Source organism: Stenella coeruleoalba, assembly GCF_951394435.1.
Source record: "Stenella coeruleoalba genome assembly, chromosome: 4".
Lineage (NCBI taxonomy): Eukaryota > Metazoa > Chordata > Mammalia > Artiodactyla > Delphinidae > Stenella > Stenella coeruleoalba.
In genome coordinates, this window is record NC_137149.1 from 130,286,574 (window position 1) to 130,310,475 (window position 23,902).

The 23,902-nt window shown below is 40.8% G+C and overlaps 1 protein-coding gene across 3 annotated transcripts in view; it reads left to right on the plus strand.

Moving 5' to 3' along the window:
• The first annotated feature begins 205 nt into the window (after positions 1-205).
• MANBA (mannosidase beta) overlaps positions 206-23,902 on the plus strand; it is a 114,058-nt gene continuing 90,361 nt past the window's right edge. Inside the window, exons 1-6 of one of the 3 annotated variants that reach the window (XM_079920761.1) lie at positions 206-457; positions 7,866-7,960; positions 9,955-10,060; positions 10,856-11,026; positions 13,121-13,244; positions 23,013-23,188. In XM_079920761.1, coding sequence (XP_079776887.1) covers positions 281-457; positions 7,866-7,960; positions 9,955-10,060; positions 10,856-11,026; positions 13,121-13,244; positions 23,013-23,188 — 849 coding nt within the window. In that variant the 5' untranslated portion in view covers positions 206-280. Of the gene's footprint in view, positions 458-977; positions 1,014-1,308; positions 1,330-7,865; positions 7,961-9,954; positions 10,061-10,855; positions 11,027-13,120; positions 13,245-23,012; positions 23,189-23,902 lie in introns of those variants that run through there. The other 2 variants (XM_079920762.1, XM_079920763.1) reach the window with 2 other exon arrangements.

The following is a 23,902-nucleotide window of genomic DNA, read 5'->3' on the forward strand; positions in this document are numbered from 1 at the left end:
GAGGTGGCGGCTCCGACACTCGCGACGCCGAGCTTCGGCCAGTTGGCACGATATCCGCGCTCCCAGCGAGCCTGCGGAGCCTGGGGAGCAGCTGAAGTCCTTTCAGCTCAGCTGACCCGGGGGTGTGGCCGAGAGGCGGGGGCGTGGCCGGGAGCTGGGGGCGGGCCCCGGGGCGGGGAGAGCTAGAGCCCGGGCTCCTCCCGAACAGAGGGTAACTTCCGCGGCTCACCGAAGCGCGGGGCTTCTACCCCCGTGGGTGGGTGAGGTACCGGCCACCGGCATGCTCCTCCGCCTGCTCCTGCTGCTTGCGTTGTGCGGTGCGGGCTCCGCTGCCATGGTGGTCAGCGTCAGCTTGCGGGGAAGCTGGAGGATCCGCAGCGGGAACGGCTCGCTGGAGTTGCCCGCGGAGGTTCCCGGTTGCGTGCACAGCGCCTTGTTCCACCAGAGGCTTATCCAGGTACTGTGTGCGGCCTCCCCGCCGGGAGCCTGCGCCCGCGTCCCCCTCGTGGTGAGAGGGGCCCAGGAACGGCCTGGCAGTCCCCGAGCCCGGGCTGTTCTCCTCCGTTTGGCACTAACTTCCCCTTTGCGTCTTGTGGTCTAGGGGTGGTGGTGGTGAGGGGGTGGGGATGGGGACGCCGAGGCAATGTATCTACTCTTGGCGAAGATCACCGCTGGGGTCCGGGCTAGATGGAGGCTGACCCACGCCCACGCTGGGACAGCAGCAACTCAGGAAAGCGGAGGTCCAGACAGTTCTACTGGGGGTGTTATTGCCACAGTTCTCCAGTGAAGCGTAGATTAGAAAGGACGTGTTGTCACTGACAAAGCCTAAAGAGGGGGATTATTGTTTCAACTACCCGAACACTGCAGAGGACAATAGTCTTTCGCCTAGTAAGGGTTAACTGTATTCATTAATGCCTCAGTTTTTCATTTTCGCTTTTAGGCACCAGGGAGTCAGATTTGGAATTGATGCAGCAGCACATAAGCTGAGGAGAATGAGACCTGCAAGTGTAAGGGTAGGATTGTCAGTGCTAGCGTACAGACTAAATAATTTTTAATGCTGATTGGGATATGAAGAAAGATGCTGTTTCCTCTCAGGGCGTGTGATGTGATGTGATGTGTGTGTCCCAATAGATGCTTCAATTTCTAGACTTCTGGTGGAGGACGTTTTCCTGTTTGGCCGCCTGTGGTTAGAGGTTTGCAAACAGACTGCCACCTCCCACTGCTTTTTCCTTCCATCTGCTGCACATCTTTAATGGCTTTGCTTGGGACAAGATGTACTTGATACGCGGTTTGCATGCATTGTCCCAATCCGCATAACAACTCTAAAGAGTAAGTCTTCTTATCTTCATTTTATGGATGAATGAATTATGGAGCCCAGAGAAGTTAGAGAATTTTCCCAAGATCACACAGCAACTAAGAGTGGCAGAAATGGAGTTATAACCCAGCCTGGCCTGACTACATAGCCTTCTGTACTGTGTGACACTTACCCTGTGTGACACATTGACAAATCATGTGTTTTTAAAGCACTGGAGTTGACTGTCAGGAATATAATTCGAAGTTTACTTAAATGACAGGACAGTCAACTAGGGTTATGCAAAATTTCTGATCTGGTACAATTAGCCTTTTTTCAAAAATGTGTATCAGAAAGGAAGCAAATGTAAATGACACTGACCATGGTCCTGTTTATTTTTTAAGTAAAGAATCCTCAGACTTAAGTATTTGAACTATTTTTAGTTAACAAACTACTTATGACATGGACCACAGGTGACCTTGGTTACCCCAAGGCTTCACTTAAACATGCTTTGAAAATGCCTGTGTTTCTTTTGCAGGGTTTCTCCTTGCCTCATTTTCCTGATTAAATTAAGGCAATGGGAAATCATTAGTGGCTGTAGTAAATCAGATTACTGTTTCATGTTATAGGGCTACATATCAAGAAACAATGTTTGGTTACTCGTTAATGTGAATGATGTGCTCACAGAAGGAAATAACTGACTTTTCCTCGTGGGAACAATTTACAATGTCTGTTAAATCTGTTAAGAAATTCTAAGGAAAAGTTTAAGTTTCAGTAAAGGTAGATGTAGTTCTTAAATGGTAGTGGGATGAGAGATGGGGAGCTTTTGGAGATTGGGGAACTCCAGGCCTATTGACAATAATCGTCAAGTATCAATATGGAGTAATATGATGTTGTTATACTACCTGCTTTATTATACCATCCCTTTTTGGTGTGGACCTAGGAAATATTTTATAGTTTAGAGCAGACACTGGTCCAAATACAGTGTTTACATGAGAACTTGAAACATATCTTGCTGAAGTCATTCACCTAATTATCTCGTAAATATTTATTCAGTACCTCCAATGTGGCAGGCATTATTCCAGGTGCTTGGAATCAAGTGGTGAAGAAAACAAAGTCTTTGTCCCAATAGACATTCTAGTGGAGGAGATAGACAATAAACAGATTAATAGATAATACAGTGACAGCGGGTACACTGAAGAAAAATAAAGCACGTTAAAGGAAGAGAGAGCGAAGGCTTGTTGGGAAAGATTCTATTTTAGAAAAGGTGGTTAAAGATAGCCATTTTGATAAAGATCTTTTGATGAGTTCAGTTTTAAGCGGAAGCGAATTCCCAGCAAAAAGGAAGAAAAGATGGCAGTGAGGAGGGGAGAGCCCTTGAGGCAGGAACATGCTTGATGAGTTCCAGGAATAGTAAGCAGGCCAGGTGGCTGTAGCCCTGTGACCTGGGGGGCAGGTGGATGATTTCAAAGTAGCCATCTGGGGCAGATCATGCAGGGCTTGTAGGCCATTGGGAATAACTTTTGGATTTTATTCTGCAATGATGGGAAGATATTTTTAGCTACATTTTAGTTAGTGTACATCCTTATTCTGTTGGACAAATTTTTAAAAGTGGAATTGTTGATTCAAAAGAGTGTACATTTTTTTAGTCTTTTGCTATGTACTTCTAAGTTGTTCTCCATAAAAATTGTACCAGTTTTACACTCCCATCATGACTTTATTGGAGTACTTGTTTTAAGTGCTAGATTTGGATATTATTTTAAAAAATAAAAATAGAAACAATTTACTTTCTAGTGAGGTTAAATGCCTTTTTTTTTGGCGGTATGCGGGCCTCTAGCTGTTGTGGCCTCTCCTGTTGTGGAGCACAGGCTCCGGAAGCACAGGCTCAGCGGCCATGGCTCATGGGCCCAGCCGCTCCGCGGCATGTGGGATCTTCCCGGACCGGGACACGAACCCGTGTCCCCTGCATCGGCAGGCGGACTCTCAACCACTGCGCCACCAGGGAAGCCCTAAACACCTTTTATATGTTTATTTCATGCTTATTGGTGATTTGGGCTTACTTATTCCTGTTTTTTAGCTATTTTTCTATTGACTATTCATCTTTTAAAATATAGATTTGTTAGGCCTGTTGTTATATATTTTCAAAAATTTCCCATTTATTAATGATATATTTTGTCATATACATGTTTTAAAGTTTTATATGTTGAAATCTTTTAAGCTTTTTTTCTTTTATGATTGTTTCTGTCTTTGGTATTATGCTTTGGAAGTAATTTCCTCTCTCCCAATTAAATAAATATTTACCTATATTTCCTCCTTTTAGTATTATTATAATTCCTCTTTTGTATTTAAAATTTTGATCCATTTGAGTTTTTTCAAATGGTTAAACAGTTTTCTATATCAAATGATTTGAACAATTTCTCTGTTGTCCACTGATACAAAACATTACTTTTATCATGCACAAAATTCTTATATACTGAATTTTCTTATTCTCTTTTAAAATTCTTTTAAAAAGAATAATAAATGCTTAATACTTACTGTACAAATATTGATGCAGAGAAATATAAAGAAGGAAAAAGCTAATAAAAAGCATACTATTAAGCAGAGGTAAAAATTTTCATATATATCTTTCCAGACTTTTCTAAGTATATACAAACAAATATAATAATATAAAGATGAAGTCAGTCCCTGAGATGGTTTTGTAACTACTTCTTCATTTAAAATATATGATGAACATCTCTCTGTATCTATAGAACATCTCTCTGTATCTATAAATGTCTATAAATATAGATCTAGAAAAATTTTTAATAACTGCATAGACTCCTTTATAAAGTTTTTCTCACTCAAAATATACACTTAAAAATAGAAGAAAATATATTGTAAATATACACATACACTACTAAAAATGGTAGGTACGAGATGCAATGATCATCTGGTATAAAAGTGTAGGTAGGGGCTTCCCTGGTGGCGCAGTGGTTGAGACTCCACCTGCCGATGCAGGGGACGCGGGTTCGTGCCCCGGTCCAGGAAGATCCCACATGCCGCGGAGTGGCTGGGCCCGTGAGCCATGGCCGCTGAGCCTGCGCGTCCGGAGCCTGTGCTCTGCAACGGGAGTGGCCATAGCAGTGAGAGGCCTGCGTACCACACACACACACAGAAAAGTAGGTAAATATGGCGTGAGGCACTGAAGCACAGTTGAAAAAATGTAGACCTTGGTGTCGGACTGAGTTTGTTTCATGCCTGGATGTACTTCTGCTTCATCATGGGACCTCAGGAAAGACACTGCACCTTTTGGAGCATTAGTTTCTTCCTCTATAGAATGGTATTTACAGCACATCTTTGTTATGAAGATAAGAGTGAATGAGTGCCTATCTTGGAGGCTGACATAAAGTAAATGGTCAACAAGTGATACTGTTACTGTCTTTAGGGTTCATGGGTTTGCTTATGAACTCAGTCACTTACATGAGTCCTTAGTCGTCAGACGTAATGCTGAACGTAGTCCTATTTGCTTTAAATAGGACTCAGAATTTTAATATGAGCAAAGGGGATCAGACCACTCTGGAACCAAATTAAGTTGGTTGCTTAGCATTTGCAGTAGTTATTATAAATGTAATCTGAGTCTCTGCAACTTTTAATTTAGGGAGGTAGGCATTTGCCCTTAGAGCAATTTTTTAAAATAAATTTTATTGTTTTGGAGCAATTTTAGGTTCATAACAAAATTGAATGGAAAATACAGACAGTTCCTATATGTCTCCACACATGCCCAGCTGCCCCGCTATCAACACCCCCTACCAGAGTGGTACATTTGTTACCATCAGTGAACCTTACAGTGGCACATCATTATCACCAGAAGTCCATAGTTTATGTTACAGCTCATTCTTAGTGTTGTACATTCTATGGATTTTGACAAATGTATAATGATATGCAGCCACCATCATAGTATCATTCAGAGTAGTTTCACTGCCCTAGAGATCCTTTGTTCTCTGCCTATTCATCCTTCTTTCCTCCTTAATCCCTGGTACCCTCTGATCCTTTTACTGTCTCCATAGTTTTGCCTTTTCCAGAGCATCATATAGTTGGAATCATACAGTCTGTAGCCTTTTCAGATTGGCTTCTTTTAAGTAAGAGAAAATATTTAACTTCTAAATTCTGTTTGTTTAGAAAAAATTTATCTGAAAAGATTACCCTCTGGAGCTTGACATGCAGCTTCCTTCAAGGAGCCGGGGGATAGGAAGGAGTCTTGTGCCCCACAAGCCTGATCATCACCCGGCCCTGAGGCTCCGCAGGTTAACGTCTTGCAACTGCATCAGCCTTCACACCTTTCTTGTCATGATATTTTTAAATATATTGGATTAAGTCCACAGTGTAGAGTTATAAATAGGGCTGGGTGGAGACACATGGGCAGGTTAATAACTAGGTGCCTCTTCAAACCCGTGTCCTTAAATATTTACTCCATATTAGTTCATTGGAGAGGCTGAGTCCTGCGTGTGGGGAGGAGAAGAAAAGGAAGCAAGTGGGCTGGGCCTGGCACACCCCATTTAGCAGAACAAAAGCTCACCATTAACCAGACCTTAAAAGTCAGTTTGGTGATTATTGGTTGTTATTATTATTATTTCGATACGCGGGCGTCTCACTGTTGTGGCCTCTCCCGTTGCGGAGCACAGGCTCCGGACGCGCAGGCTCAGCGGCCATGGCTCACGGGCCCAGCTGCTCCGCGGCATGTGGGATCTTCCCGGACCGGGGCACGAACCCGCGTCCCCTGCATCGGCAGGCAGACTCTCAACCACTGCGCCACCAGGGAAGCCCTATTGGTTGTTATTAAATCTCGTCAACCACTGACTGCCCCTTTGGTATCTTTTTTTTTTTTGGCTGCGTTGGGCCTTCGTTTTTGCGCGCAGGCTTTCTCTAGCTGCGGCGAGCGGGGGCTACTCTTCGTTGCGGTGCGCGGGCTTCTCATCGCGGTGGCTTCTCTTGTTGCGGAGCACGGGCTCTAGGTGCGCGGGCTTCAGTAGTTGTGTGACGCGGGCTCAGTAGTTCTGGTGCACGGGCTTAGTTGCTTCGCGGCATGTGGGATCTTCCCGGACCAGGGCTCGAACCCTTGTCCCCTGCATTGGCAGGTGGCTTCTTAACCACTGGGCCACCAGGGAAGTCCCCCCACCCTCTTCGTATCTTATCAAAATTATTCCAGGCAGGAGCCGTTTCTCGCTGAAGCCTTTCTCTCCATTTTGATACGCACCCCGTGGTGTTATAGCGCCCCTTGCGGATTTGTTCTCTGGGCAAGTGCTCAGCTGGTTGTTGCCAGTGGCCAGCCCTTACCTCTGTGGAACTGAGACAAAGTTGGCTTTTCCCTCTCAACGTGGAGTTGCAGTTCCTGAGGCAATCACCCTTGGACCTGTCCCAGTTGGAAAGGAGAAGCCCTCTGAGCCTGTGCTGTGTCCCTCTATGTAGCCGTGGTGTTGTTCACAGACATTAGAACTGAGAAACTTCTCTTACCATTTTCTGTTCCACCTCCTGCCTGGGAGCCCTCATCTGAGAGGTAAAGGGTAGAAAATGAGTAGGAGAAGAAAGAGGTAAGGATTATGGAAGGGAGGACTTGGGGCTGGACCCTGAGATGGAAGAGCATCTGTGAACACCCAGCAGGCCAGTTGTCTAGGGCAGAGGGCCAGATACTATTTTAGGCTGCATGGGTCATTTGGTCTCTGTCGTGTCTACTCAACTCTGCTATTGTAGCATGAAAACTGCCGTATGTAATTTGTAAAGGAATGGGCCTGGCTGTGCTCCAGTAAAACTTTCTTTATTGACACCTGTCCATTCTTAGCTCACTGGCCATACAAAAACAGGCAGTGAGCTGCATTAGGCCTATGGGTTGTAGTTTGCTGACCTAGTCTAGGCTAATATAGGAAACCTGAAGTCTGTAAGTTTGACGGTATCTATGCTGCCTGTATATTCTCTGCAGAGATCCTTTCTGTGTTCACTTAGTAAAGCTGAGTGAAAAATAACTTTGTAAATGCTGAGTAAATCCAAGGAGTGGGAGTTTTGCTCATCTTTGGGCAGTAGAGGAGAAGTGTTCCTCTTGAGGCCAGCTGGGATAGTGGCAGCAAAACGCACAGTGAGAACCAGAGGGCGGTGAGTGTCTGATGGCTGTGCACCATGAGAAGTGCTGCCGTTCATTCTCTGCTGATACCTTGCAGGTTCTGTGCTTGGTTTTAACAGAGGAAGCCAATCTTCATCTCCACACATGTTCTTTCATAATGAAACTATGTAATAGTTGTATCTCAGAGCTCTTTCATTTCAGGTATTTTGATTGTGTTGGGCTTTTTTTTTCCGTTTAAAATTATTTTTAGTATTTTTAGTATGCTCACGCCATGGCAACTTTGTTTGAAAGGTGATGGGCTCTTAAACAGAGGGAGCTTTAGCTTTGAGGATGGGATGTGTCGGTGTACGAAATGCTTGCACTCTTAGGCCAAGAGTTCATTAATTTTTAGGTAATAAATAGCTATCATTGATAGTGTATTTCGTGTTTATTTAATTAATTATTTTTGCATTTTTAATCACCTACCATAATTTTTATCAACAGGATCCTTATTACAGATTTAATAACCTTAACTACCGATGGATCGCCTTGGATAACTGGACCTATATCAAGAAATTTAAAATCCCTTTTGACCTGAGGTACTTATGTGTGTCTATCTATATTTATATCTATCCATTTATTATTATTATTTGAACTTTTGTTCTTTTTCTGTCTGCGATAGTCTTCTGTTTCTTTAGGTTGCCTATCCGAACATTGTCAGACTAAAGCCTGTACTATAAAAGTGAATATATATGATTTATGTTTTGATTTGTGTATGAGGGTGGTGCCACTGATCATTAGTCACAAAATTATGTCTTATTCAATCATTTTTCCGGTGGTTATAATGGAGTCACCTCGACCTAGTCAGTTCTCTTATCTGCCTTTCCTTTTCCCTGCCCTCCTAGTAATCCATAGAGCGTATATATTTACAATATTGTCAAGTAGGATCAGAGATACATCCTTTGTTTGGTGTAGCATTAACCAGCCACTGAAACTAAGGCATTGGCCTTAGATTATGTCATGAGGCCACGAGGAAAACCATGGTATAGTTTTCAGTAATGTTCTATGTAGCAGAATGTAACCCGATTGTATCTACCACCATTATTGCTAAATTAAAAAAAAAAAAACCCTTTTGTCCCTTTAATATGACCTTTTTTCGGGTAATTATTTACTAGCTTCTTAAAAAAGAAATAAAGCCAGAAAATAGTGCTCACTATCATGGAGTTACTGTGTTCCAGGCTCTTATTTCCAGATAATACTTAAAATGTCTCTAATAGGGGGTCCTCTTTCACCTTGAACTCAACATATCCGAAATTTAACCAATTGACTTTCCCACTGAAAGCTTGCTTTATATTCTAGCAACCTCGTTATTTCTCTTACTGTAATACCTTCTTCCCAATCTTCTGTGCCCAAGGAGTTTTTGGCTCATCATATCTTTTCTTCATCTCCCTGTATTCGGTCTGTTTCTGAGTCCTGTTAATTTTTGCCTATCATTTCTCTTGATTCAGCCCCTGCCTCCTCATTTCCAAGTTTCCGCCTTTGCCTAGGCCTTTATTATTCTCCAGTCTTTTGTATGCAGAAACATAAGATTCATCTTTCCCGAATTTTGATTTTACCATGACATTCTTGCTTAAGAATGACGGTGTCTTCCTTTCGATTAGCAGATCAAGTTTAATTTTCTCTGCTTGTCTGTGAAAATGCTGCTTACTGTTGCCAATCGTGCACCACTTCCTGCACCTCCATCCCCCATCCCTCTCTCAGCCCTAGGCAACCACTAATTTATTTTTTATTTCTGTGGATTTGTTTCTTGTGGAAAACTCAAAGAAATGGAATTATACAATATGTGGTCCTTTGTGACTGGCTTCTTTCACTTAGCATAATAATGTTTTCAAGCTCATCCGTGTTGTCATGTTCACCAGTACTTCATTTCTTTTTATTGCTGAGTGCTATTTTATTGTATGGGTATACATTTTATTTATTTTGTTCTTCTTTAAACTCTTGTCTCCTTCTTGAAGTCTTTCCTTATGACATAAACTCTGATAGCACTTGTAGTCTATCCAACAAGACTGTACCACAAAGTAGAAGAGATTGAAAGCTTTCTCTTTGTTTCCTGTGTTTTAGGCTTCAATGCTAATCAGATTGCAGATTCCTTAAATTCAGAGACTGTTTTAGTTCCCTGTAAGGCTTAGCAGAGTGCTGGGCACATAATGTTTACTCATAGATACTTGTTCCTTGGTTAATGCGTTCTCTTAGTGTTAGTAAATATAATAGTTTGTGACAATGTTTTATGTCTATTATTTAACTTGGTTCTTATAAGAATTTGTGAAGTTCTAGGAAACAAGTCAATGCATGGAAATTAGAAGTCATGCTCATGATTTTATGGTGATTGAAATATTTTGAAGAAAGTTAAACTGGATCACTCAACATAAAAATGTATTAAAGCAATATTTCTGAAAATTTCATTGCAAACTCCCTTCTAAGAATGTATATTTTCTGTGAAATATTTATTCCTTTCGTTCTTAACTAATAAAAAAAGGCTAATTATCTAAGTTAATGTTCTATACATCTTGTTTTAAAAATCTTCTTTTTTTAGCAAATGGCGTAAAGTAAAGTTGGTTTTTGAAGGCGTCGATACAGTTACAGTAGTCCTGCTCAATAATATTCCTGTTGGCGAAACAGACAACATGTTCAGAAGCTATGTAAGTACATAATGACATCAGGTTAAAAAGAACCACTTGTAGGTATTTGGGTTCATTGTTATCATGAGTGGCAAGTACAGGTCCTTGGATGCACTGGGTAAGTTACTTTATCTCTCAGTTGCCATATTTGTAGAATGATGAAGACACTCAAACCCTATGGAACTATTGTGAGGATATAATGAGCTAATTATATAAAGTGATCAGTATTAGTTTTGGCACATAGGCAATGTTTGACAAATGCTGTTCCCTTCTCTGTTAATTTGGTAATCCAGAGTTTCATGGGAAATGACAGTTGACAAACCATTTTAAAAGAAAATGTTCCTTCCTTTCTGGAACAGTTACCTTAAGAGATTGTATCCTGATCTCCCCTTTCAAGGGTAGACTTATCAAAACGAAAATAACTTATGACTTAGAAATACATACTATGCATAGCGGAGAGTCAGGTTATCACGAAGTGTCTAGGAAATCCTTGGCAATTCAAAGCCATGTGTGAATAGCCAGAGCAGACATTCCAGGGCTAAAGATAGTCTCTGCTTGCGCTGTTTGCCTAGAACCATCATCTGTCAGTAAAAATAGCAGGAGAAAACCTAGAAATCTATGTTTGCGTAGGAGAATGTGATCAGTTATAACTAAAAGTAGGCAACGAAGTTATACTATTTTGGAGAAGCGCTTTCTCCTGCCAAAAGGCTAAACCTAAAGATGTCAATTATTTTATGCATCTTTCATGCATTCTGCCTCTATCTAAAATTTTACACAGGAGGCTACTTTCACATTTGTTCTTTCCCTTTAATTTAGAGCTTTGATATTACACGTGTGGTCCAAGCAGTAAACATCCTTGAGGTGCATTTCCAGTCACCAGTGATATATGCGGACCAGAGGAGTAAAGTTCACACTCACTACAGCGTGCCCCCCAACTGCCCTCCGCGTGTGCAGGATGGCGAATGCCATGTCAACTTTATTCGCAAGGTACCAGTCTCGCAATGGAGGGGCTTTAGCTTTGAGGATGGGATGAGGGCATATGAAATGCTTGTTTGAAGACTCCAGTTGTATTTCAGAAGTTGGGCATCTCTTTCCTGCCCCCTCAGTGGGATTTAAAAATTAGAAATAAGAACCAGGGCTTCCCTGGTGGCGCAGTGGTTGGGGGTCCGCCTGCCGATGCAGGGGACGCGGGTTCGTGCCCTGGTCCGGGAGGATCCCACATGCTGCGGAGCGGCTGGGCCTGTGAGCCATGGCCGCTGAGCCTGTGCATCCGGAGCCTGTGCCCCGCAGCGGGAGAGGCCACAACAGTGAGAGGCCCGCGTACCGCAAAAAAAAAAAAAAAAAAAAAAAAAAAAAAAGAAATAAGAACCAAAAATTACAAGAATTTTTGTAGAGAGCTTGTCTTTCTAGGTTTCCTTCTTGAGGAGTGTTTCAGAACTTAGATAACGTTGGAAAAAGAAGAAAGATAGGTGACTGATAATGTACCTTTACAATTTTTTTTTTTTTTTTTTTGACTGTGCCACGATGCTTGCAGGGATCTTAATTCCCTGACCAGGGATTGAACCCATGCCCCCTGCAGTGGAAGCGTGGAGTCCTAACCAGTGAACCACCAGGGAATTCCCCCTTTACAATTTTTTTAAAAAACCACCTGGGTTTATCAAACTTTTCACCAGACTGTAGGGTTCATGTTTATGAGTGATTCTTATTACTAGCCTTCTGCAACTGTGCCCCGGTTGAACTGATTGGTTTTGGGCTGTAAGTTCAGAAACCAGGATTTCTGAATTCATACTGGAGGAAATAGGAGTTGGCAAGAAACTCTAGTTAGAGTTTCTTAAACTGTTGTATCTTTATCTTTCAATATGTTTCTTCATTCTTTATAGTTATTACATTTAAATATAATAGTGGGTGCAGAGATATTTGGGAGAAATTTAAAGAGTAACTATTGTGTTGCTTCAGTGTAATATGCTTTTGAAGAATAAATGTACATAATTAGATGTTATGGTCTTAGAACATTTCTGCCAAATTTAACTATGTTTCCTAGGTTGATAGATTAGTTATTTTTTTAGTTATCTATTGCTGTGTAACAATTATACCAAAACTTATCAGCTTAAAACAACATTTATTATCACAGTTTCTGTCAGTCAGGAATGCAGGTGTGGCTTAGCTGGGTACCTCTGGCTCAAGGTCACTCATGAGGTTACTGGCAAGCTGTGGACCAGGGCTACAGTTACCTTAAGCCTGGATGAGGCCTACCTCAGCTCACCCATGTGGTTATTGGCAGGCCTCAGATGGGCTTCCAGGCTCACTCATGTGGGCCTCTCTACAGAGCTGCCTTACAGCATGGCAGCTGACTTCCCCCTTGGCCAAGAGAGAGCTGACAGAGCACCCAAAACAGAAGGTGCACTCTTTTATAACCTAATTTTGGACGTGCTCTCACTGCTGTTGTATTCTGTTGGTTAGAAGTGATTCATTAGGTCTAATCTGTACTCAAGGGGAGGGGATTACACAAGGACCTGAATACCAGGAGAGGATCATTTTGGGTCATTTTAGATGCTGTATATGGGACACACACACGCTATTATGGACTTAATTCTGTGCCCCCCAAATTTGTATATTAAAGTCCTAACCCTCAGTAAGGTCAAAATGTCCCTCTGTTTGGAGATGAGGTCTTTAAAGAGGTGATTCAGTTAAATGAGACCGTTAGGATTACTGCTGATCCAGTATGGTTGATGTCCTTATAAGAAGAGGAAATTTGGACAACAGAGGGAGACACTAGGGGCGTGTGTGTGTGTGTTTGTGTGTGTGTATACAAAAGGCTATGTGAGGGCACAGTGAGAAGGTGGCCATCTGTAAGCCCAGGAAACCAAACCTGCCAACACCTTGATCTTGGACTTCCCAGCCTCCAGAGCTATGCGAAAGTTAATTTCTATTGTTTAAGTCACCCAGTTTTTGGTATTTTGTTACGGCAGCCCTAGCAAACTAGTACACATGTACATAATATTTTAAAAGAAAAAGGTTTTCATAATGTTTAAGTTTCATGGTAATTAGAATCGATCTTCTTTTTTTCCCTTAAAATTGCAGGCACAGTGTTCCTTTAGTTGGGACTGGGGGCCTTCCTTTCCTACCCAGGGCATCTGGAAAGATGTTAGAATTGAAGCCTATAATATTTGTCATCTGAACTACTTCACATTTACCCCCATATATGGTAAGCTAAGAGCTGTGATTTCTTGTTTTTCTTTTTTGAGCCTCCTCTATGTTATAAAAATTGGGTTTATAATTTGAATATATATACAGTTGGCCCTTGAACAACATGGGTTTGAACTGTGCAGGTCCACTTATGTGTGGATTTTTTTCAACAAATACTACAGTACTACATGATCCGAGGTCTGTCGAATCCATCGATTCAGAACTGTGGATGTGGAGGGCTGACTTGGAGCATCAGTGGATTTTGGTATCTCCAGCAGGTCCTGGAAGCAATCTGCTGTGGATACCAAGGGACAACTGTACTTTTCAGAGACTTATTTAAAAAAAAATTTTATGGCACATTAAATTTAGAAAAGTGAAAAATATGTACAAACTGATTTGTCATGAAAATTTTAAAAAAATTAATTAATTAATTTATTTTTGGCTGCTTTGGGTCTTTGTTGCTGTGCGCGGGCTTTCTCTAGTTGTGGCGAGCGGGGGCTGCTCTATGTTGTGGTGCGCCGGCTTCTCATTGCCATGGCTTCTCTTGTTGCGGAGCACGGGCTCTAGGTGCACAGGCTTCAGTAGTTGTGGCGCACGGGCTTAGTTGCTCTGCGGCATGTGGGATCTCCCTGGACCAGGGCATGAACCCGTGTCCCCTGCATTGGCAGGCGGATTCTTAACCACTGCACCACCAAGGAAGTCCCTGTCATGAAAATTTACTGTATAAAGCAGTTAAGTAGGTGGGTACCTACCTTTTAACATATTCTGAAAAATAAAAAATGAGAGGAGGAATGAAAGAAAGAAAAGAAAGGAAAGAGGAAGGGAGGGAAGGAAGGAAGCTCTGTTCTCCCAAGCTGTTTCTTAAAAGAATTTGGGCTGCTGGCTTGCACTCCTTTTTGCTGCCCCTGTAGTCACTTTCAAAACTCCATGGTGCTGAGTTCTTGGTTTGCTTAAATCATTGGGCTGACTTTCTGTCACTGCACATTTTCTCCTCTGAAGGCCATGACATACCAGCCTTGTTAAGAGTTGAAAATAAACTGGAAGACAGACAAGGCATTAAAGAAGCTCTTATAAGGTAAAGAATACTACTTTTTCAGTTGAAGGGAGCATTAAAGAAAACCTCAGAAATCTCACAGATGTCAATGAATTGGTTAAAAACTGGTCAAATATTTGTTGAGTTCTTTGCCCAGCACTGTGTGTATTTGGCATAGAAAAGAAGTATAATGTGTTTACTCATCCCTGCAAGTTGGTTGAGGTGGGGAGGGGAGATATAAACAATTATCAAGCCAAACTAGATTGTGTCATAGTCTTTGGGATGGCAGCCCTAGTAGTTCAGAAAACCAAGATCAAAGGATTTGAGAAGTTAGGGAAATCAGGGCGAAGGTGGAGGCAAATGGGATTTTAAATGATAACTCATGATGCTCAGTCCAGTTCCTTGCAGGCCTAACTAGATGAAGTCTGTAAGCAAGTATGTGGTGTGTCCATACAAGAGTTCTGTTGTCTTTAGGGCCCTGGTGACCCTAGATTGCTCTTTGATAGAGCCAGATCTGTGTTTTCTAAAGGCAGAAGACAAAAGCATATCAGAGACGGTTGATAATTGAGGAAGTTACTAGGTGCTGCTGGCATTTTTTTTTTTATATAAATTTATTTATTTATTTTTGGCTGTGTTGGGTCTTCGTTTCTGTGCAAGGGCTTTCTCTAGCTTCGGCAAGCAGGGGCCACTCTTCATCGCGGTGCCTGTGCCTCTTACTATCGCGGCCTCTCTTGTTGCGGAGCACAGGCTCCAGACGCGCAGGCTCAGTCGTTGTGGCTCACGGGCCTAGTTGCTCCGCGGCATGTGAGATCTTCCCAGACCAGGGCTCGAACCCGTGTCCCCTGCATTGGCAGGCAGATTCTCAACCACTGCGCCACCAGGGAAGCCCGCTGCTGGCATTTTTAAATGCTTAAAAGGCATTGGAAGATCTAATGTAAATTGCACATATAAATGTGGCTGTTTAGAGCTTTCTAGTTTAGTGTTTCTCAAACTTTTCTTCAGAGGCTCAACCCGAATTGAGCCTTGCTATGAAATCAAATACATAATGGTTCACTGCCCCCCATCCCCACCCGTAATTTTTCTCAGGTGTATATAATAAAACCTACTGTAAGAAGGGGTCTGATTTTGCCAAAAGTTATTTATTTAATAGTTTTGAAGTTTAATCAGTGTTTTAGGTGGTTAGCAAAAAGTGCTGTGAGTTCCAGGTATCCTGATATCTGAAAAAATCTGAATAACACTGCTCTAGTTTAATTTAAAATTTTGAATATGAAGCTAAACATTTCTTCCTGAGTATGAGTCATTAGGGTTCAGTTTATTCACCATTAGTGACTGAGCAAATTTTATTTGAATTAAATCAATTTAAGTGATGCTTAAAATTTAATTTAGACTCGGTGTAATCAGTTATCCATATCAACTACATTTTTGATGTTTTATGACTACAATATATTTTGTACTTAACATAGGGAAGAATATCTTTCCTGTTCAGAAGATTTGTCCTGTGTATATTAAGCAGTAATTCTTATATTTTTGATTAATTTTATAGATTTCAGTTTGGTTACTTGATGTAATAGAGAAAATTGAAGCATAAACTTATGAAAGCATTAGGAGAGGAACTTCCTTTAGGATTTTTTTCAGAAATTTTTTTTTCAGTTTGTATTTGGAAGATAGCAATTATTACTGAAATCAATAGAAACTTAGAAGTTGAAAATAATAGAGAATAAACTAATATATTCTGGATACTTTTTGCATTTATTTGGTACACAGTTTGAGGCAGGCATTGAGAGTTACTAAACATTTTTTAAAAGGATTAGTTCATAATCAAAAGTAGATACATGTAATTTTTATTTAAAATCAAATATGGTATTCATGTTTAAAATTTAAGTGTGAAATGAGGTTAGTCAAAACTAATGCAAGCAGTGGCTAATCTCTGTATAATAGTACTACAGATAGTTTGTATTTTATTTTTCTAAAGTTTTATATTGAGCCTATATTGCCTCTATAATAAGGGAAGAAAGCAGTTAAACTAATCTAGTATCTAGTGATTTCTGCCAGCTTATTATGAAAGGCTAAACTACTTTGACTTTGTAGCACTTTCTGCTTTCTGCCTATTGAGGCTAGAAGAAAATAACCTTTTTGCTTTTCCAAATGTTTAATTTATTTCTTAATTTAAAATTAGTGAGTTTAACCCTAAAGACCAAATGACCAACCATAGTTCCCCAGTTTAATTGTATAAAATATGACAGAAAAAAGGCTGTTAGACTTTTAAAAACTAACTTGAAATTTTTGTGAATTAATTTGCTTTATGTGTATATATATATATATATATATATATTTTCTTTTCTGCATTCTTAATCCTTAGCATAGTGGTTTCTAAACTTTTATACTTTTGAATATCCTTTGGTCATTTGTTTGATTTTGCCCTAACCTCAGCTTCCTAAATGATTTTCACATATTCTTAATATTTAAGGTAATAAGAGCAAATTTATATTTGGAAAAAATACTGAGGTCAAAGGGAAACAAGAGTTACTCTCATTATCTCTTAGGCTCTTGTCATTTATCTGGGTTTTGAGAGATACCAACTTCTTGATGTGACTTTCTCTAAAACGTCATTAGAAAATATTTATTTGAATGTCTGTGTGTGTGTGTGTGAGAGAGAGAGATAGACATATATTCATTTATTGATCATCTCCATGCTAAGTCTTTCATATTTGTAATCTGATGTAAATTGTTCATATTAGGCCCTAAAATTTGTTAGGGAGGGATGGTTGTCTAGTTTTATGAACTTTTCTTAAGGTTACATAGACATATTAAGTCCAAATATATAATAAGTATGTTCTGATGAAACACTGCATTGTTTAATCTTCTGTTACCGCAGTTAGAAAGAAATAAAATAGAGATGTTTTTCAACATGTATATCTTCCTGTTGAGCTGAGGTGAGCTGTGGGTCTTTGACCTGTGCTTGGGCAATTCCGTTCCTCAGAGATGCTGCCTTCCCGACCGTATTCACATTTACTTGCGGCCTTAGCCTAAAGCACCCCGTCTCTTCATTCTTGAAGACATAGGCTTTGAGTTGGAAGAGTGGGCCTAGCTCCTAGCTAGACCCTAGCCTGCCCAACAGTGGCCTTTATTGAAGGTCATTGCTGCCCTTTGCTTACAGCTTAATATAGAGAATATAATATTACAACGTAGCAAAGATTTGTCAGTCTTGCTCAGTGCCTTGTTTATTGCATTCCTTTTTGAATGCAAGCATGCATTCACTTTTTTCTTACATTCATTTTGAATCACTTTTTCATTACCCATAAAATGATGGTATTCACCCTCGAAAATATATTTATGGGTAGGTAGGTTGCTTGAATGATCTCTGAGTAGCTGCCTTGTTGTGTAAGTCGATTTTTTTTTTTCTCTAGAACTTACCAATTTATGTTGTTTGGTGGGGGGGGTGGGTGGTGGGATTTTGCTTTGTGTCTGTTTTGTTTTGATTTCATCTTTGAGGATTTTGTCCTGCTGAATAGGCAAGGAGATCTTGCTGCTTGGGAAAGAAGGGGAAAACAGCTGTTGTAACTAACTATAAGCCTGCTTTTCTGGCTAATGCAAGCTGTTAGCTCTTTGAAAAGCAGCTACTGTAGTCTGTCCTCTAATTCTGGCAGGAGCATGGGGATGTATCCTATGTTTGAATTTCAGCATTCTGTGGCTCGTTGTCATTGCTGTTCCTTCAGATGCACAAGGCTATCTCTTCATTGCAGCTTTGCATCACCTATGAAAGATGCAAGATGAAGCGAGCAGGTAGGAGGCGGAGCTGGGAGGCGCTCAGTAGGGCTAATCAGGGCAGCCATGTTTGAATAGCTTGCCCCCCAGTGAGAGGAAGCATCTTTTACATCTTACATGAGCCGTCCACCAATGTTTGCAGATCCATCCCATGCTGACCTGAGTGTGCTTGCATGTCCCTGCTGGTTCTTAGCCCTTCCAAATGCCATCCTGTATTCTTTTTTTTTTTTTGCGGTACGCGGGCCTCTCACTGCTGTGGCCTCCCCTGTTGCGGAGCACAGGCTCCGGACGCGCAGGCCCGGCGGCCATGGCTCACGGGCCCAGCCGCTCCGCGGCATGTGGGATCTTCCCGGACCGGGGCACGAACCCGCGTCCACTGCATCGGCAGGCAGACTCTCAACCACTGCGCCACCAGGGAAGCCCCATCCTGTATTCTTAACTGTGACCTTCGGGTGTATTTTGTTTCTTTAAGTAGATTCAACATCTTTGCTGTTTGTGATTGGGGTATAATTTATAGTGCCTGTCAAGTTTCACAGACAGTAATTATTCAAGAAATATATTTCCAGTGTTTGGCAGAAATGCTCACATAACTGTTGTCATGCCTTTGTCAGGTAGTTTAGGTTACAAAGATAGTGTTTTGACAAATGGAGGAACTGTGGCACCATGTAATTATGCATTTAGTGGAAGGTCAGACACATTCTTTATGTTTGTAGATTTCAGTGTTTTTTCTTTTTTAGAAAGACGCTCAGAGGCTAATATTTTATGGTTACAGTCCCTTCAAATGCTTTGTTTCACATTATACGTATTTGCTATTAGGACTTAGGATTCTGAAGGACAAAAAGCACCTTTGCTTTTGGTCTTCCTCATTATTCATATGCAAATTTCAATCTGTGCGTGCCTGCTAGTGTCTTTCTTTTTGATAGGCGCCTCTGTGGGAGATGAGTGGAAGGTAGAGAGCACTGGAGTTAGGAAACCTGGGCCCTTGTCCTGTCCACTGGCTCGGGAGCTTTGAGCTAGTTCTGCAGTCAAGGCCTCAAATACCACAACTGCAAAGTAACTAGGAGATGGCCAAGTTTCTTTTGCCTCTAACATTCTACAGTTCTTTCCCTGTGTTTGTAAATTACAGCACTCATTACAGCCTAGTGAGGGTGTAAGTGTGGAAGAACCAGTTTTTTTTGAAGCTAGATATATGATTAAATGAAGGTACTGATATTTGAGGCTTAATTACAATCAGTTAAAGCAAGGCTTAAGGTGTAGTTTGAGAGTAACTCTTTCTGTAGTTATGGACACACTTGAATTAATGTAATTCATCCGTCTTCTTATTTTTCTACCTCCATGTCTTCCTATACTTTTTTTTTTCTCTTAGACAACCAAATAAAGCTGTTTTTTGTTTTTTTTTAATTTTTATCCTGACCACATCTTGACAAAGAAGTGGACTATATGGGACTATAAAAGGAGCTGGCACATTTTAGAAGGTTTTAAAAGTTAATGTACTGGGACTTCCCTGGTGGTCCAGTGGTTAAGAATCCACCTTCCAATGCAGGGGATGCGGGTTTGATCCCTGGTAGGGATCCCACATGCCACGGGGCAACTAAGCCCCTGTGCTGCAACTACCGAGCCCGCGTGCTGTAGAGCCTGCATGCCACAACTAGAGAGAACCCCGCATGCCGCAACAAAAGATCCCGCACATTGCGACGAAGATCCCGTGTGCCGCAACAAAGACCCGACACAGCCAAATAAATTTAAAACAGAAGAAAAGGTTAAATGTATTGGCCACATCTACACAAATTGGAGTTGTCCTGAAGATTGTTTGCATGAAGAAGCAGCACACGTTCATCTGGGCTGTGAGGCTGGTTACCCTTTCTACAAATTCCCATCCGAGTCAGACTCATGGTGATTTGTTTGTTTGTTTTTGAAGAAACCTCACTGAATCAGCTTTGGAAGAATCTGAAAATGAGTCAATGGCCAGAACCACATTCTCTGCCATGCCCTGGGTTGCCCACCTGGTTGAGGTTAAATGGAACAAACTATAGACTGTAGTGTCTTCTGCAGGGAGCAGGGCATCAGCTAGGACATCGCTGAGGCTCCAGGCCAGGGAAGGCCTCAAGTTGTAGAGAGAGCTCATCAGCTTGCTCTCCACCCTGTTTTGATAAGGAGTTCCTGTCCTGTTTGGGCCCAGGGTTGATTAGTCAGGGTGAGGAAGGATGCAAAACTTGGTGTCATTGAGAGGGAGACCTGGGAGGGGATTTTAAGTCATTTAGTAAACTTTCTTCTTTCTTATCCCATCCCCGGTACTTTGTCCATTTTTGAAATGATCTTGCATTCCACTTCAGGAGAGCTGGGGGTGATAGGTATTCTTTAGGAAAGGATAACTTGTTAGTGCTGGAAGAGATATGCTGGGAAGCTCCATTCTAGAAATGGATCTTGATTTATAAGGGGGCACTCTCCTTAACTAGAAATAAGATTATACATTTTAAAATTAGCCAGTGAAAAGAAGTGACCAGGTAATACCAGGAAAATTATTATTTAAGACTCTCAGTATGCTCTGTGAACCTAAACTACTGAAATTCTCCATGGAATTCTCCTCCTGGAAGGAAGGGTTGTACTTCATTTGGAAGAAGAAAAGAGTGCAGAATATGTTGTTGTAGGGTATTTGGTAATGACACGATAGGCTTGTAAATCCTCATGTTGGGTTTTTAATTCCTCAGCTTTAGTGTTTTCATTTAGTGGCACCCGAGGGAGTTAACAGGATGAGCTCCAGAGGGGTGCCGATTTACTTTAGAACCTTCCATGTTAGAAGCAATAGAAACTGGACAATTTTGCCAGTAACCTTTGGGAATTACTCTGTTTGTCTTCCTTCTGGAGGCCCTTACAAGCAGCTGATTCTCTGCTGAAGAAGTGATAGGAAACGGCCAAGGAGCCTGCCTTTTTAAAAAAAATTTTGGCTATGCTGCACAGCATGTGGGATCTTAGTTCCCTGACCAGGGATCAAACCCGTACCACCTGCATTGGAAGGCAGAATCTTAACCACTGGACCGCCAGGGAAGTCCCAGGGAGCGTGCTTGAACTTGGTGGTTATTGGTTGGTAGGAGAGGCCTAGAGGGCAGAACTAAAATCTCTAGGTGGAAATGAAAGAAAAGTGGATTTCACATCAGTGTAGAGGACGACTTTCCAATAGTCAAGGCTAGCAGAAAGGGAGGCAGAGGTTTTTGTCATTATATTAAAGATATTAAAGACAGATTAGAATGGCCTTTCAGGGGAAATATATTAAGGTAGAGATCAGCAAACTTTTTCTGTAAAGGGTCAGCTAGTGAGCATTTTCGCTTTTGGGGCCATATGGCCTTTGTTGCAGTTACTCAACTCTGCCTTTGTAGCATGAAGGCGACTGAAGACAATACGTAAAATGTGGGCATGGCTGCTGTCTGGCCTGCTGGGCTGCCATGACGAAATACCAAAGACTGGTCGGCTTCAGCCACAGAAATTGACTTCTTACAGTGCTGGAAGCTGGGAAGTCCAAGATGAAGGTGCCGGCTGATTTGCTTTGTGTTGAGGGCCTGCTTCCTGGCTTGTAGATGGCCAACTTTCTAGTTGTGTTCTCACGTGGTTGGGGGCTGAGGGGGTGTGCGGGAGAGAGAGAGAGAAAGAAAGAAATGGATCTCTTCCTCTTCTTATAAGGCTACTGTCCTGTCAGAATAGGACCCCACCCTTATGAACTCATTTAACCTAATTACCTCCTAAAAAAACCCTCTCTCCAGATAGAATCACATTAGGGGTTAGGGCTTCAACATATGAATTTTGGGGGGAATGATACAATTCAGTCCATAGCAGCTGTGTTCCAATAAAATTTTATTTATAAAAATAGGAGGTGGTCCAGATTTGGCCCAAGGACCATAGTTTGCTAGCCTGTGGTCTAGAGGGAATCAAACACATCAGAAAGTAGACCAGGTGATCTGTCAGCATACTTCTAGTTCACCAGTTTTGTGAATCTGTGCTGTTTTGGTCAAAGACTCAGCCAAAGGACATATTTGATGTCTAGCATAGCTTGACATTGTTAAATGTTCTCCTATATAATAAGATCCTCTGCCCACTGTAAAACTCCTGTGCACCACTAAGATGTGGTTTGGGGGAAATTATGTGGATTGAGTTGGCAGAATTTAGAGGTTAAATGTTTTCGAGGTCTCTAGTTTTAGACTGTCTTGGTTCACATCTGCCACTTACTAGCTGTGTGATCTTGGGCAAGTTACTTAATTTCTCTGTCTCAGTTTTCTCATTTATAAAATGATGATAGTAGTGGAATTTACCTTATAGAACAATAAGAACAATAAAAATGTGGTAAAGGGAATATGAATATTTTTCTAAACAACCTTTAATTCTCCTATCCTAGTATTATCACACGTTTGTACTTGTCCACATCCCATTAGACCCTTAGCTCATGAGGGCAGGGGCCATGTTTATTTACCCTGGTGACTGTTTAAGTTCCATCACTTAGCAAAGAACATGGCACTTAGATGGTTCTCAGTATACATTTATTGGATAAATAATTACATTTAAAATGCATCTTTATTTTTTCCACATTGGATTAATTCGAATACACCTAAGTTTCTAACTTATTATATGGCTTAAAAACCCTCAGTATTTTTACTTTATAAAAAGGAACAAGCAAGTATGTTTGATAAATCAAGACTGATAAATCTTGGAAGATTTATGTTATCTTTTCATTTGTAATTTTCTATTTGTGCCGTATTTATAAAGTTTTTGTGACTTATGATTGTAACATTTTTAGAGTAGAAGTATATATAAAAATATAATTTTGGTTATTCTTCTTCGGAATTAAGGATTAAACTCTAAACATTAAAAGAGAATTTTCACTGAACTTTTGATCAGGATTGCATTTGTGGAGCACTTATAGTTTAGAAGCTGCGTTGGCCTTTTTTTCAGTGAATCCTACATAATATATATGTATTTTTTCTTTTTCTCTTTGTACCTTAGATAATAATATCCAGGAGTGGAATCTTGAAATAGAGTCTTCTTTTGATGTTATCAGTTCAAAGCCAGTTTTGGGTCAAGCGATTATAGCCATCCCTGAATTAAAAATACAACAGACAAACAGCGTTGAACTTCAGCATGGGGAAAGGATTGTTAAACTCTTTGTGAAAATTGACAAGGTGAATGATGGTACTTCCCGAGAAGCACTAAGATGAAAAGCAGTGTTGTTCAAAAGAAATGCTTAGAAAAAAGGACCTGAGTATTAAAGAAAAGTGTACTTTTTCCATTTTTTTCTTTACTTTTAATCGGTTATACATTTTGTGTGTGTGCAAGCTAAGGAATGATTTTCCCAAATTTTAAGATTAAGAAAACGGAGGTTACGTGATTAATTTGGCATCCTCTCCTCTCAAAAAGTCAGGTGTGTTATATTTTAACTTTTCTGCAGTATTTGGAGTATCCTAAATCCAAAATACATTCTAAGCATCATACTTCAATGCTGTGATTATTTTTGGTATTTGTAAACTATTTTGAATATTGGTACTTATTCTACATACAGAATTCTAATTCTAAACTTATGATCTTTCGTAAGTAGGAGTGAACTGGATTTTACCTTTTCTTATTCCTCTAATTGACAATTGTGAGCTGAAAAGGATAGAGCAAATCAGCATTCAGTAACTGTTCAGATAAAGTAAGAACTCAAAACGCTTTTCTAGTTCTGGGCTTGAAAGAAGAGTTAACCTCAAAGTCCAATTCTAAATGTTAAGAATGTAGAATACATGTTAGCTGAGTGTTGCAATGGGAAGAGCTGTTTTTCTGAATGCCCATGTTATTTTGTTATTTCCCTTCCCTTCTGGTATATTAATCCATGCTAAACTCCTAGCATGTTGATTTTT